Source organism: Corvus brachyrhynchos, unplaced genomic scaffold (assembly GCF_000691975.1).
Source record: "Corvus brachyrhynchos isolate BGI_N302 unplaced genomic scaffold, ASM69197v1 scaffold91, whole genome shotgun sequence".
Taxonomy (NCBI): domain Eukaryota; kingdom Metazoa; phylum Chordata; class Aves; order Passeriformes; family Corvidae; genus Corvus; species Corvus brachyrhynchos.
The window spans coordinates 1,032,382-1,048,486 of record NW_008236442.1 but is presented as its reverse complement, the minus strand read 5'-3'; the positions used below and the strand labels follow the sequence as shown (position 1 = coordinate 1,048,486).

Sequence of the window (16,105 nt, the reverse complement as noted above, 5' to 3'; positions counted from 1 at the left end):
GAAGATAAAGAAAACAAACAAAAACACCCCTTCCATTCAATTACTAGTGCAGCAGCAATTTGCAAAATGGATCTAATTTTGTAACAAGGAAATGTGCTGGAATAAGCTAATGCAGGGTGGTGACTTGGGCACTGTGTGAGCATCAGCACAGCACACACCCGGAAGCACACATGCCATTCCAGATGGAACTAAGGGTGGAGATGACAGCTCTCCTCTCCCTCATCCTCCCAAGCCAAAATTAGGTCCATGTAGTGGCCCACGTGTTGGGCCAGCCCCAGAAGGTGACTCCTTCTGATGCCTTTTCCTGGTCTTAAAATCAAGACTCAAAGATGGTTAGAAGGGAAAAAGGGGTTTTACCTCAGTATTTATTTTAAGGATCATTAGGTGCACCACGTCCAGGTGGAATGTGCTGAAATGCACACCACAGTGCACACACACGATAGATCGGGTATAACATTACAGGTGTTACTAATTAGCATATCTATCAGAGATTCCCCAAAGAGAGGCTTAAGTGAGCCCCCCTCCCCAAGGAACCTTCCCCCTGGATGGTTCTTAGTTTACAAAATGTGTTCTGGAGAGGACCTTGGTGTCTGGAGCTTTCTAATCCCTAACTACGAGGCTTCTAAGATGTTTAGTCTCCTAGCTTAACAAAATAAGTCTAAGAATGTAGGCTAAAAAACACTAAAAATACAAAAAGCTATAAAAAGGTATATAAAAGGGGCATAAAAAAAAGGCAAAAAATCATCATGGCATCACTTCCAGCCTCTTGCTCTTCCACCAGAGCTTTGCAGAAGAATGATGCCTATGGTGGCAGCAGACACAACCCAAGAGCAGCACCAGCTGTTTGGAGCTGCCCCTGTCCCTCACACGGGGGCCAGCAGGAACCCAGAACACGAGGGAATATTTGTTTCAGCACATGCTAAAAGTTTGCTCTTCACCAGTGCACGTCCACGTGTCAAGACCCCACACACTGCTCACTACCTCATCCACCTGGCTCAAACCTGGCAACAGGCCCCAACTCAGAAACAGTCACACACTGTGATTAATGGATTATATCCACTTTTTAAAGACTAGCACCAGAAAAACATGCTGGAAGGTACCTGCTTTGGATGGCAGACTGCAACAGCCATCAGAACAACTTCCAGTGACACAGGGATGAGCTGAAAGTCACAGGCTCAGATGCAGGGGTAGAAAAAAAAGAGAGGGGATACATTTTTAAATTCCTCTGAAAAAAAAGGCTCTTCCAGAGAGATGAACAGGATTTTATTAAAGTGTGGAAGGGCCGAAAACAAATCTTTCATTTGCACTTTTCCCAGTACTGTCTGGAGCATTTGCATCTGCAAAAGCACAGCACATTTCTTCAACTAGTGGAACCGAATGGGGTAGAGGCAAACCTGGAGGTGGCCTTTGCCCTGCTGTCAGCTCTGGGTACCTCCACAGTGCTTTAAAACTGACATATGAGTGTGAAGTTGAACTGTGATGCTCCTGCCATGACAGAGTAAAAGAAATAAAATCAGACATACACTGTGCTGTGAGGTTGGGTGTGCTGCCACAGAACATATTTATTGTGTGTCAGAGTTCCTACCAGTTCCTACCAGGCACTGCAAAACACCACCTCACACTGAATTCCCTGCACAACATCACAACCAGGATACCATTTATCACACCTGTATCTTTTACATTACAAGGTAAAGGAGAGCAAAAGGAAGAATACTTTTCATCTCTGAGCAAATATCCCATCCTGAGCTTTCAACAGCAAAAGCAAACCTGAGAGCTCTTCCCTTTGTGCTGTGCAGCACTTTCAAGTTATCATCATAAGCAGCCAAAATGCCACACATTTGCTGGCTCATCAAGTTTCACCCTGGAAGCTTAACAACTGTGTATTTTTAAAGTAATTCACATTTTTATGCCGTAAGAGAAAATTTACTTCTGCCTAGACACAGAGGAAAAAATAAAAGGACAGTGCTTGAAAGGAGGGCAGCGGACAAGGAAGCATCACTTGGGATGTGAATAACAGGGACATGAGATGCCTGTACAGCCCCAGCACTGCGGGGCACAAATCTCAGCACTACAGGGCTGTGGAAGAGCAGCAAAGACTGGGAAGAGAAGATATCCTGCAGATCTGAGGGACCTCACAGTTTTTTGTCCAAGTCCAGCTCTTTGCCAGCCAACAAACACCCCCACTACTCACACTGCCATCCCAGCATGGAGCCCAAGGTGGGAGTGAAGCCCTGAATCACATCACAGCATGGACTCCCATCCCATCAGGGAGATGAGGGCAGCAAGCAACCAGTGCAGACTGATGTGCCACAGCACCTCCCTCCATCCCTCCTGCTTATCTACACCTGGCACATTACAGTAACAGACAGGTAAATGGGGATTTAATCTCTAACATGTCATTTTTTACTGTAATTTTAAATGATTTGGAATAACTCCTGTGGTTAGAAGTCCAGCTGTTATTCAGAGCTGGTCAATTTGGAAAGCCCTCACTGTTCATTCAAGCATCCCCTGGATTCCTCATGCTCAGAAGAGTGTTACTGGCCATTCTCTCATTCCTAGTGCTTTCTGCATTTTTTTAACATTGTCCCATTCCTGCATGTCTTAAATACCTCATACTAAAAGCATAAAAGAAAAACCAGAAGGCCAAATGGACACCAACTGGATGATGAAAACAGCATGAAATAAAAGAGAATCAGATTATTTTCTGTTGTAATTTTTATAGCTATTTAACAAGAAGAATGGAAAAATGTAATTACTGTCAACTGTAAGTTTTCAGCTACCCAGCCAGCAGCGCGCTGTTATTAAACTACTGTATAATTGCCTCTTTTACTCTGCTTCCCACAGAAGTTGTGTTATTTCACTCATAGTTAAACTCATAATACTGGCTTCATAACTAATCCTGTCAATTGAAATCCCCGGGGGCTGGTGCAAGGATAAAAATAGCAAGGAGTTGTTTCTTCCCTCAGCTTTCTTTCAAAGCCCATTTCTGCAGGTACTGGGGCTGCAGCTCAGCAGTGCCACAGACCTTGGCACCCACCACCAGCATGTGAATGCTGCTCCTGCAGCTCAAGGGAAGCACGGAGGGGAGGGACAGGTCCTTCCAGGAGATTCAGTCCCTTGTGCTGTGTCTATCCCAGGAAAGACCAATCCTGCCCATCTCTCCCAGGCAGGTCAAGTAAGGTATTTGATGTTGCTTAGTTGAACCTCACCTCCAAGTCGAGCCACAACTGCCTACCCTGGGACTTCTTGCCAGCACTGAGGCTGAGCCAACACTCACAAAGCCTGAGGATACATGAAAAGCACAGGTATGCTCCTTCCCCAAAAACTGGGATGGAGTCTCACATACAAAACCCCCAGCTACAAAGATACCCACTGAGATGTCTGTTGGACTCAAGGATCTTAAAGGTCTTTTCCGGACGAAATGATTCTGTGCTTCTACAAGATGAGAACAATTTGTCTATGTACTTATAGGAAACTGCAAAAAGCACCAAATTTTTAGCCATCCAAGTTGTTAAGCTCTGTCTGAAACCTTGTTTCCTGTACATCAGATTGATGTCCCTTGCTAATTCATGGCATAGTCCTTCCCTGGCAATGGCACTGGGTTTGCTGTAGAAGACAGAGGTAGGGTCTCTTGCCTCTCTCCTCCAGCATATCCTTCCTTCCCTGTGGGATACTCCTCTTGCCCAGGACACAGAGGGCCTAAACTCACTGTTCAGCTCAGGTTTGGGATGAGTGGATAGGGCTGGAAGGGGTGAAGGAAGATGGATTTAACCTCACACTCAGCTCTACAATCCATCTCTCTGGAGACAACAACCCTGTGCTGGGGTTGCTCTCTGGTGGGCATGCACAGAAACTGCTGAGAGCTGACAAGGAAAAGACGGGAAATAACACATTTCCCGAAGTTGTGTCCCAGAGGAAGGTGCCTGTGCCAGGAGGCACCCAGTGCCAGGGCTCTGCACGCACCTGGACCAGCCCCAGAGTCATCCCCCTTGCCTGGGGGAGCCCCTCCCAGTGCTGGGACTGACACACAGACACGAGCACAGAGCACACCAGCACACTCACTGCACCACCAGGTCCATGTTGGAATCATGGGAGACCAGCTCATCTGAGGAGATTTTCCTCCTGAAAGAACCACCACCCTGCCTACTACAGCCAGACACAGATGGTACAGCATCCCAACCTTCACTCAGCCTGCTCCTGGAGCCATCCTTGGGATGGACAACAGCAGTGTCCATCAACCCAGGAGTGAGAGAAACAGAGCACTAGTTTAAAAACGTGTAAAAAAAAAAAAAAATTGCTCACCCTTTCTCCCACCCCACAGCAAGGATGGACCAGCCCCAGCACAATGCTCTTCAGCCACACAGGAAACTACTGCTTCCCATGCAAACCTGAGACACCCTGACCACAAGTCCAGAGGGACCCCACGGCTAAAAATCCCTTTGTGTGTGTTGTGAGAGCCCTCTGGGAAGACAGTTCTTCCCTGAGCTGTGTTACTCTGTCCTCCCCACATCACTAAACTTGCTTCACTGTTTAAGACAAGAAGATAGAAAAATAACTTTTGCCATTACTTGGGCTGCCAAGCAGCACCATGGTGCTCCCAGGCAAACCAAGAGAGCTCTCACCATGTCCAGCCTGGAGAGCCCTGGTGTTCCCAAGGGTTGGGGGACTGCCTTGGCTGACAGAGTTCTCAGCAGCCCTGAGATTTAAAATAAACATGGCCCATCACAGTGTTAGATTTCTCACCTATGGCGTTTGTGCAAATGAACCCTCAGACTGACAGACCTCCTTACTCAGAAAGCTGCAAGGACACAGAGAAACTGGGTTATGGCCAAAGTCACCCTAGTGGTGGCTCTGTTGATGAGCTGTCACCTCCCTGTCACCAAGCAGATCCCACAGCCTCAGTTGTGCCAGGCATAGAAAGGATGGAGGAGGGAAGCACCAACACATCAGGGCTGAAGCAAATCCACCAGCATGACTGAAAACTATTCCCATGTCCAAGTACAGGAGGAGAGTAAAGGACAAACAAGGAAAACTGAGGCTGCCAGGCACAGGAGCAGCGGAATCTATTGTTCCTACAAGTGTTGGTGATGGCACAGCACACGGAGGAGCTCATAGTGACAAAACAGATCTGGTGGCATGAGCCAGCCTGCCTCAGTGCAGGTGACAGTGTATGCCCCCTCTATGGATGCTCAGACAGGTCCTCAAGGAGAGCATGGCAAAGCAATCACTCTTATAAACACAGGTCTTAATATCAAGATCAACATCCTTGGGCTCTGATTCTTCAAAGATTCAAAACCTAACAGAGCTCCCAGTCTTCCTCCATCTCCTCTCGACTATACTGCTTATGGTGTCCATTTAAAATTGTCAACTCTTCATCCTCAAAGAAGAGGAGCGAGAGTCCTAGGCTACCCTATGCTCCTCATGAAGTGACACTGTGTGTTTTGATGAATTCCCATCAAACAGCAGTAGATCCCACAGGATGAATCTGGAAGAGGAGAGTACAGGCTGTGTAAGCAGTGGATAAATCAATGCCAGTCCAACTTTCCCATTTGCACAGTGCTCCAAGCATGCAAGAAAAATGTGTGAAGAGTCTCTACATTCCCCAAATTAAAATACTCTGGATAAAAGGATGAAAATATATTTCAATTGACTCATTGGCCAGGGAAAAATGAAAATGAAGCACATTACTGCTTCCATAAGTTCTAATCATCGGTGGATTTTAGAAGCAAGAGCAAAGCATTCATCTTGCTACCTATTTTTCATTTAACATAGTTCAATCAAATAAGCCATCAACTTTCCTAGATGGAAGTAATTAAGGAAAGCAAGAGCTGTTGTGCTTGCAGCGCAGACAGGAGCCTTGCTTTAGCAAATCATATGCTCCCAGATGTATCCAACCCACCAAAAGTTTTCAGCCAGCTGTTAGCCCAAGGCTTGTTCCCAGGTGCGGGGCACCCTTCTGCTCAGGCTATCAACCCACCCACTGCTCCAGCTCCATCAGATGTGCAAATCCTTCCCCCCTGCACAACTGCATCTATTATGGGAACAAAATGCAGCTGCTTCTGAGAAGGGCACATCACGCCACAGACCTGCCCATGTGCCAGGGTACAGGGAAGAGAAGATGTCTGTATGTGGCCATCTCATGCTGCAGGACACTTGCACTCGGCTCTGTAACGGATGGACTTTAGTCACACCCAAAGAAGCAGGTGGTCCCTTGTATCACAACCAGGGACCACTGAAGAAACTCCACATGGAGAACAAAGCTGAAGGAAAGCAAGGGCTGGGCCATGTGGTGAAAGGTTACACCTCTCCAACTGATGTCCCCAAAACTGCAAGTGTAGGATGCTGGGAACATCTTCAGTTCTGTCTGAGACATTTTGACCACTGTGTGTCATCAGGGTATCCTGTACTGTTCCAATGTTCAGAAAAATCAGTCATGCCCCTAACAGAAAGTAACATGGCCAATGCAAACACCAGGCAATGTCTTACCTGAATCACCATCAGCAAGGCTCTTCTAAACTTCAGCTCCAGGAAGGTCAGGGGGTGAGGTACTGTATTTCCCCTGTGAATGATGGCGAATGGTGCATTTTTTAAGTTTCCTATTAGGCAGCCACACAAGTGCTTTAGGTGAATCTTCCCTGTAGATCACAGAAGACTGTCCTTGTCCAACCAGCAGAGGCTTTCTGTGCAAAGTAGCTCACTGGGCCTGGGCTTTTGCACATTTTGTGTGTGTAAGATTCAAGTATTTGTTATTATTTCTTGAAATGAGAACCCCTCCAGGAGCAGCACTTGGTTTGCATGAAAGACAAAATTCTCCTACACCAGTCATTTCCAGTAAGGTATTCCACAAAAGTCTGGGTGTTCAGTATATGCTTGTTGGCAATTTATGCAAACCTATTCTACAAATAACCTTGACAAATAATGCTGAGTGAATTTGAGCAGAGGCTGTCTGAGATTGCAGGTGTTATTTAGGTTATCAGACACAGTGGGTGGCATGTTAATGTGCTCATGTCTTAACTAGTGGGTATAAGTGAGAGGCTTGATCTACAACTGAAAGAAAAAACTGAAAGAAAAACTGAATATAGAGCACAACAGATATTGCTGAACAGATTTGCATGTGGGCACTTGATTTATCACAATACCTACATAAATATGTATGGAGCAACTGTTTCAGAGTAGCCCCATGCATGGACAAGCCTGTAAAATTAGTTTTCTGATCTAAATATTAAAATTGTCCCTTGGCAAGTAATGTAAGTCATAGTCTCTTACAAAAATCACTGTTTCCATTAATTTTTCTGGCATCACCTTTATATGTGTAAGAAGGAGAGAAAAGCATCAAACAGGCCTGAAAGCCAGCAAAATAAATTCAGAGCTATTTTCAAGAGATCTGCTTGTTAAAAAAATGCACAATGAGATGGAAGAATGGGTTTAGGTCCCATCTCCGCCAGGGTCTAATTTTTCTCTGTAGAAAAGCAGGATGTATTTCTTGCAGCAGACACAAAGCATTTTCTCTTACTTCAACAAACAATCATTTTTTTCTGAGCAGTTACAGGAAACAACTTACATTTTTTTGCATCCTCCAGTAGCTTTGTTTTAAAAAAAAACCCCAAACCAAAAAAAGGTACCTTCCCTCTTCCCTAAACTGATTAGAAATGTCATTCACATTACCCTGTGGAAGTGAACTGAACTATTCCCAACAGCCACTCAAAAAATACATAATCATCATAATTACTGGTAGCATCTAATTAACATTCAGCTTGCTCTCCTACAGCAGCTACAGCTGGACAATCCATTTATTTCAACCTAAAACTAATGCTCTCCTAATTATTTTCGGTCTCACTAAGCAGCCCACCTGTGCCCATCTTCACCCACAACTCCATCTGGCACAACACAAGGGCAGAGCCTGGTGAGCTCAGCCTGGAACAGCCTTGCTAACAACTGCCCCATGCAAACACAGGGACCTGCTCCCACTAATTATATAGCACCTGTTTACCCAGGCAAAGGAACTGCCTACATCAAATTCAAACATCCCCTGCCTGGCACCATTGCTGGGGCAAAAGGCTGCAGCCACCCCAAGAGACTTTGTGCTCTGGGTTTGACAGGACAGGCCAGAGGATAAATAAGCCCATAAAATGCACATGCCTCTGGTTTGAGGCTGTGGACTATCTTCCAGAAGGGCATGGGGTCTGCGTGGTCCAAAACCCTGGCACATCCTGGTGCTGGTCTCCAACCTGGGGCAAACCCTTTGCTGCCTCCTTTGTTCTTCCCCAGCCACTCTGTTGCAGCAACAGGAACAAAACTGCTCAACCCAAATACTATTTTAAAAATAAAGGCAGCTAGAGGTTACACAGGTATAGAAGCCTGGGTTTATGAACTGCCCAGTATTAGTCACTCTGAATAAAATGAAGTACATGTAAATCCATGATACCTTAGTTGTTTCAGTCTACTCCTAATAATTTCCTGCAGCTCTTTCAACCCCTATATTACTGATCAGGCAACTTTCTAATTCACTTTTATTCTCCAGACATGAATCACCACTTGCTAGGAAAAGTAATGCCTGCTGCTGCCATCTAGATGAGCTCCAACTCATTAGCTCTGTTTCCTTCTAAAACTCCACTAAAAACTTATTTTTTGCTCGCTCCTCTCTGTCTTTGCTATTATATTTCTACTTATATTATTTCAGCCTGTAATGATTGTTTCACTCCTAGGAATGATGATCTGCAAAATTATCTTGTATTTGCATTCACATTTAAGCTTTCATCATTACAACTAAATATATGAAGGGGGATGAGAAGGAAACTGACAGTTACTGGGGAAAGCTCTGGCTGAACTTCTCCTGAACTCAGGAATTACTAATGTCTCTTTCTTTCCCTTTACCCCCACTTTAATTTGTCAGCTATAGGGTGAGCTTCTGAAGGCACCAAGAGGCCTCTGCTCAGCCCAGCCAGCTGGGTTCACAAAACCCACAGTGACACAGCGTTTACTCCCAGTCAAAGTGGGTAAGAGAAGTCAAAGACATTCAAAATCTATGGGGAGAAGGAAGGAGCTCGGACAGCACAATCTTGTAGACGTCACTCGCTTCAGAGATCAAGGAGACAAATACAGCAGGTCAAGAGAGGTCATAAGAGTTGTCATAGATGGCCTGAGTATCAAGGGGAACAAAATAAATCAGTGCATGCATATTGGAGGGTTATTTATGCAATAGTCAAGTAGTTATGGTTTTGATACCAATGTAAGAACTCCAAGCCCCACTTAAGATCAGAAATTCAGTATCTTCAGGCTGTGCACACGATTTTTTCCCCCATTATCACCTGCTGAGTGGTAAAGTGCCTCCAAATGGAATTGTTCAGCCTTCCCCAAACAAATTTTCAATTCCACAAAAGATAGCCTCATCTTGGCAGCTGACCTGTAAAACCTTTTAGACGTGGCTGTAGGCAGAGGACCAAATTTTATAAAAATGCTGTAATTCTTATCAGCACAAGTCAAGCTAAGATGGATCCAAGAATTGAAGTCTCAGCATTTGCTAAACTCAAGAGCTGCCCATGTGCTCCCCTGGCTGTCCAGGAGTACTCATGTTTGAAGGACTAACTGCAAACCAGTGTATTTTTCTTCGCAATTTTCCAGAAACGAACAGAGTTAACACAATTATCTCCAGCCAGGAGAACATTGCTAAGGTTCCCCAGGTGAACCTCTTGCATCTCATTTACCTTCCTGGTGCAGCCCAGGTTTGCAGACACCTGGCTTTTAGGGTGCCAAGCTCAGCATCCCATGGCTCCCCACACCAGCCAGGCTCACACCTCCTGCTCCACATTATCTCTCCCGGAAAGGGTACTCAAAGCACCAACAAGGAAAGAGCTCTTGGAAATATCAGAAGTCCACAACTCGCCCAGCAGAGGAGAAGGGATGGGTGAATTCTCTGGTGTCTAGTTGCACGTACACCATCTCTGCAAGTACTCTCAGCAGGGGCAGTGAGGTTCCGTTTATTTTTTTATTTACTTTTACAAAACTTCTAGAAATGCAGATTCTTTGAAACCCCACTATCCTGCCCCATCAAGCTGAGGCTGTCCAGCAGGTTCACAATGTATTTGTACCCCTTGTCATGTTGCAGGGTGCCAGTCACAACCAAATTATTTCATCTGATGCTTAAAGACAGGATTTACAGGCTATAAAACAAACATCTCCTTCAAACTAATGGCCCTCTCCAAGAGCCAAGCAGGTAGCAACTTATCACTTCTAACCTCAGCTAGCACTCACTTGCATTCCTAATTGCTTTTAGCCTCTTCTTGAGGCAATTAATGCCATACCCACCCCCTGACACTTTCTCACTCCAAAAAGCAGTTCCCAGTTTACTGACACAGCGCTCTGCATTTGAATCTCAAGCTTCTGTCTTTATTCCCTTTTCTCCACAGGTCTCTGCATGTGTTTGTGTCTGGGCATGTGTTTTCTCACACTGATGAATTCATTATTTATGGGGCTGAAAGAGCAAAGCTGCTAAAATCATTTAGCTCCTCTGTATGTCTCTCAAAGGCATTACAAACGTAATGGGAAAGCAAGTATCAGGCTAAGCAGGGTTGTTTGAGGGAGAACACAGAAATGAACGTGGGGATGCTGTGCAGTAGGTATGCTAATATGTGCCATGCTCTCCTGCCTGGTGTGGGGCTAAAATTCTCCTGTTCTGGTTCCAGCTGCTCCCAGGGATGCCCAGAGCAGCCTGGACCAGCATGGGTCAGTGTGCTCCAGGGGACACTCTCGTGTTCCCTGCATCACAGACATGTTTAGCTTTACCAGATTTGGCAAACGGCGCTAGAGGGCAGAGCTGTTTACCCTCAGCATATCTGAGATAAGGGAAAAAACCCATGACCTTCAGGCAGCTTCTGAATTCTCCACAGTCCTGTCCAACAACAAAAGCCTGTTAATACACCAAAGTCACCAAATATATTTCCACTTAGAGTGACAAGCACAGGCATTAATGAACCAACCAAGAGCCTGCACCTCCCTGCTCTGTCTTTACTAAGACTGAAGACCTGGAGGTGCGTGACAAGTCTGCCAAGGCAGCAGCTTTGCCTGGGCCTGCCCGGGCTCCCTGCATTCCAGGGTGCACAGGGCAATACAAATAACACAGGTACCTCAACAACAGGGAGGTAACAAAGCCTGTTCTCTTCCCATCACTGATGTGGATGAAAAGGCTTTACTCATCAGGAAGCTTTGATCACAGAGACCAGAAATTATGGACCACACTGACATTCTGCTGCCCAGGCTTGCATGCTAAGCATCTCAACAGATGGAAAGTGCTTCCAAGCAGATTAAACCTTTAAGGCTTTAGCTTTTGTTCTGAGCAGATGACCAGAGGCTGAGAGAACCCCTGTACATGGGCAAACAGAACTGTCTGAACGCACATCCACCCCATGAGCCACAGGCTTTACACTCCAGAGAGCACTCCAACACCCACCACTGTATCTCCCAGACCTCAGCTCACTGCACCTGGGTCAGGAGGGACTGTAATTCCCCAAACTGACCCTCTTGGGCTGTTACATGCAAAGGTTTTTGGATTGTATACACTTGCTAACTTGAACAGACTTTTCCACAGTATCCCTGGTACTGAGAGCTCCCTTGGATGAGGATTATGGCCCCAAGAATCCCACTCCAAACCACTCATAAATCCTTTTCTTATTATTTCCCCAGTGCAAACAGTGTGCTTTTCTTTATTATTATCAAGATCTGTCACCCTGCAGGCCTGTTTACTGTTGAGTAAGAAAGCAAAGGAGTCTTACCCCAGAAAGCCACTGTTCCTTCCAGAGCCTAAGGAACTTGTTCATGAAGTACCATCACTGTATCCCAGCTCTGCTGCCAGTGAGGGTACTTCATAACAAAATCTCTTGAGAGGGGAAGGAAAAGGCCTGCAAAATATAACTCAGAGCACAGTGCATTAATGGCTTAGACAACAGCTTTAAATAACGTTGGCTATCTTAATTGCATAACAAAGAAAATTCTATTAATATTTAAAGAGAAGGAAGGAAATAATACTGGTTTCAGGCCTCAGTCACATTTTGTCCCTGCCACCACCACTTTATTCCACATCTCTTCCTCCTGGGCCCACCCTGCATCTCCTTCTTTGCAGAGGAAAGGCAATGCTCTGTCTTATTTTTGCGCAGAATTTGATTTCAAAGTCATCATTGCAAAGAGGGTTGAAAGGACCCTCAGAGCAGAGACCAGGCAGCTCTATCTTTTCTGGCAGACATTTATCTAACTTCTGACTCTCAGTGACTGCAACCCCACAACTTCCTGGAGCAAATCTACCCCAGCACTTCTCCATCTGCTTCTTAAAATTTTGTATCCCTTAATAGCATATCTTCTCCTCCCAACCAGCACAGACAAGAGAACTGCCCATTCCCTTCCTTCATTCTCTGCAGCAGCCCAGGACAACTCACACATGATCTTACTTCCTTCCAGTTACCTCTTTTTTTCCCCCCCACAGTACATAGCCTGAACCCCACAATTTTTCTCCCCACAGACTCTACTCTCAGTTCATTTTTAGTGTCCCTTTCTTGACTCTATTTTCCCAAATATCTCTTTCTTTTAGGATGAAGCCCAAAATGTGATGGTTTCCTAGTCTAACCAGCACAGAGCAAGGCAGGAAGGATTGCCTCACCTGCCCAACACTCAGCCCTCCCAGTTTGCTGTAGCCCCACACACAATCCAACCACTTTGCAGAAGACTTCTTACTTCCAGTCTGTGAAGCACCTCGTCCTCACCAATCCCCTTCCTCAAAACTCCCCTTCCTGCAGAGTCCCATTCCAGGGAACTTGTGAAGCTGTTCCTCCACCTACCCAAAGGATGCTTACACAAAATCAGATGTCTCCAGATATTTTCTCAGCACCAACCTCATCCCTTAACTTACCTTAAGGAGCAGCCTAGCTCTTTCCAATGGCTACACAGTACAATTTAGTAAGCCTAAAATCTCTTGGTCCCCTTACTCACTGCCTTATCTTGTCCATGTTTTCAGCCCTACCTCACAGCTCTCTGCACAGGAATTGTAGAGAAAGCAACAGCAAGGACCAGGCAGGTCTGGCTTACCTCAGTACATCACCTGCTCACCTCATGCCTGCACCAGCCACTTGGCCAAAGCTGCTGCTCCCTCCCTTAAAAGCAATGGTTGTATGTGATTCTGCAGCTGTAATTAATGGTGGGCTTTTAAATTTTCTCTTGGGTTGATCTGAGCTCACCTGCACTAACCCCAGGCATGTGTGGGTTTGATTACGTACATACTCACAAACCCCAAGTGCACCCCAGGTGTGGCTGGGTTCTTCCTCAGCCCATCAATCACTGCTCCTTGCTCCTCCCCTAGACATTGGCTAGCCTCCTCACCAAGAGGCTGTGCAGAGCAACTCTGGGGTTGTCTAAAACCTGAGCATCATTTAGATTTGCAGATAAAATATCTTCGCTCTGTCTACTTAATTTAGCACACAGTTATCTTCTTTAAATACAGTTGGGCAGAGAACTTAAGATGGATACTGTTCCTATTCTTCAAATAGTTACTAACAAACTATAGTAGTATACTAATATTAGAGACTTTTTTTTTTACTAGCGACATGGTCATCCTCTAACTGTGACTGTGGTTATCATGTACATTGGTGTTGGAGCACTGTGCTGGGCTCGTTGAATTTACACTTTATCCCCAAGGTCTGCTGCGAAGTCTCATGACCATCCTGAAAAAAACAATACTTAATTCTTTCACAGATGCTGACTCTGAATTACAGATCACCCATGAAAAAAAAAAGCTTATAAAAATCAAAAGTGATAAACAGTATGAGTAATAATTCACAAACAATATAAAGCACATGAAAGGACTAGTTCCCTACCAAGGAGAACACAAAATACTAAAACCCTTGCATGAAATTAAGTTAAGCCAAAGAAAGTTAAAGCAGCATTACAAAATCAACATCCCTCTAATGTCAATGACCAAACCTGAACCTGGTTTCAGCCACCCTCCAGGTTTTTAGCATATTTTAGTAATTCTTTACTCTAGTCGAAACATACCTGCCAAACCTGCCTGGATGCATTTACAATAACTCAGATGGTGGTTGTGCAACAAAATATCTGATTTGCACATGCAAATTCTCATGAAAACCATAAACAGACAATTAACTTAGACAATTTTTCAGTCTGTGCTCAGAAATTGACAATTTAATAATTTTAAGTGTAAAACAGCCTTTTTATTACTGTGAAACACAAGGCCTGTCATGAGGTTATAAATGAAACACATAAATTGCTATCTGAGGAGTATGAACCATCATAGCCAAAGAATACCAAGGCCTGGATGGATTTAAAATAAAAGCAAGGCTGGCACGAATCAATAGTGGTAAACAAGAGTCTTCAAACAATTCAAAGGACAAATCTCTCTGTGTGCATTTGGCTATACATACTACCATATTAAACATGACATTTAGAGAATCACGGAATGAATCACAGACTGGTTTGGGTTGGCAGGGACCTTAAAGATCATCCAGTTCCAACCCCTGTGCCATGGGCAGGGCTGTCACCCACTAATACACACTGAGGTGATATTTAGGCATAGTTGACCATCCAGGAGGATCTTCTGGAGGAGATGTGCAGGTGCCATTTCATGTGATGTTTCCCACGCCCATAAAAGCTTTCTCTCCCACAACCTGTGGATGTGGCCAGTGTTGCCTCCCATGGTAGGGAGGAAAGGGATCCAGCTTGGGGTCTCTGATGCAGAGGATCTAGGCCTTTAGGCAGAAGATGGATTGTTCTCCCTGTGCCCCTGGGTCACTCCTTTGATCATCCCTCTGCCTTGCACCTGCAGCTCACTTCTTCTCATACGGTTTCCAAGTATTTTTAAAGAATTATCTCATCAGCTGTGACATTTTAGCTGAGAATCACCTTGTATCTGCAAATCCAGATAGTTAACAAACCTACTTTCTTCTATCGTGAAAGTATTTTTAAGTTCAGGAACACAAGCTTTAATAACCATCACATTCTATATGAAAGAAAAAGAAGTTGCTGTATTTGTAATCTAACCAATTGATTATCTTTTTAAATAGTTGCATAGTTTTGTTTAATTTTGTAGAAAACTAAAATAGAGACTGAGATCAAAGAGACTGATTTCACCAGAGACAATAGGTTTTACAGAGCTCTGCAAAGTTCTACCATCACCTGAAGATGCTTTAATTTAGGAAAGACCTTTACATTTCCAGCCTGCCAGTTTCAGTTAAGACTAATAATTACACTTGTAAACACACTGCTGGCTCTTACCTGAACTGTGATTTTAACACCCAGTTTGGAGACCACATCTTGCTGTTCACACTGGGCAATTTTGGGCTAGGGTTAGAGATGTTTCTATGAGCCAGCTCACTTTCAGTAGGTGACACCAAGGCTCACATTCTGGGGTAACTCAAACTGCAAATAACTAACAGTGCCCAGACAAGGTGTCATGGGTTAGCAAGCATAGTCCCGGAAGTGATGTTCTTGCAAAGAGGTGCTTACAGCTCCTCTGTGACCTGACAGAACCTATCAGCTGGCTAATTTGAATATGGACAATTTTTTAAGCCACTTAAAATTTTGACCGCCTCTGTGGTCCACATTTAAGAATGGACAAACCCTGGGGGAGCTCTGTCTCATTTCCGGTGCTGGGACAGGTAGCTGCAGGACCTGTACGGGGCCCGGTGGGCCAAGGCCAGGCCAGCCATGCAGCCCTGTTCCACCTACGGCCCCCTAGAGCCCTGCTACGTGCAGACAGCGCGGTCCCCCTCTCCAGTGAGGCCAAAGATGAAGATTCAGCTGAAGCTGCCCGATGCCCAGCAAAGATCATGTGACCACCAGCGATCAGCGAAATTCCAGCTGCAAGGCCCGGGTGAGATTAACCCTTTTAGTGCTGTGAAGAGCTGAAATCCTGAGGGAGGAGAAAGAGGAGATGCTTAAAGCTGAAATTCTGTTGTAAAGCTATGGTGGTGATGAACTATGATATATCAAGAGTACCTGTTGTAATTTCATGAAAGCATGGGGGGTGGAGTGTAGAGGAATTCCTTGTGGAGCGGGGGCATAGGATACCCCAGGAGAGCTTGGGCATCCCAGGGCTGTTGCAGAAGTA

The 16,105-nt window shown here is 45.1% G+C and overlaps 1 protein-coding gene across 4 annotated transcripts in view; it reads right to left on the bottom strand.

Moving 5' to 3' along the window:
• Positions 1-16,105, bottom strand: part of SYNPR (synaptoporin) — a 94,765-nt gene that overhangs the window by 50,556 nt on the left and 28,104 nt on the right. Inside the window, exon 1 of one of the 4 annotated variants that reach the window (XM_017747164.1) lies at positions 6,487-6,513. The exons of 2 other annotated variants lie outside the window; for them this stretch is intronic. In XM_017747164.1, the coding sequence (XP_017602653.1) occupies positions 6,487-6,498 (12 nt within the window). In that variant the 5' untranslated portion in view covers positions 6,499-6,513. Of the gene's footprint in view, positions 1-1,100; positions 1,146-6,486; positions 6,514-16,105 lie in introns of those variants that run through there. One more of the 4 variants, XM_017747161.1, reaches the window with a different exon arrangement.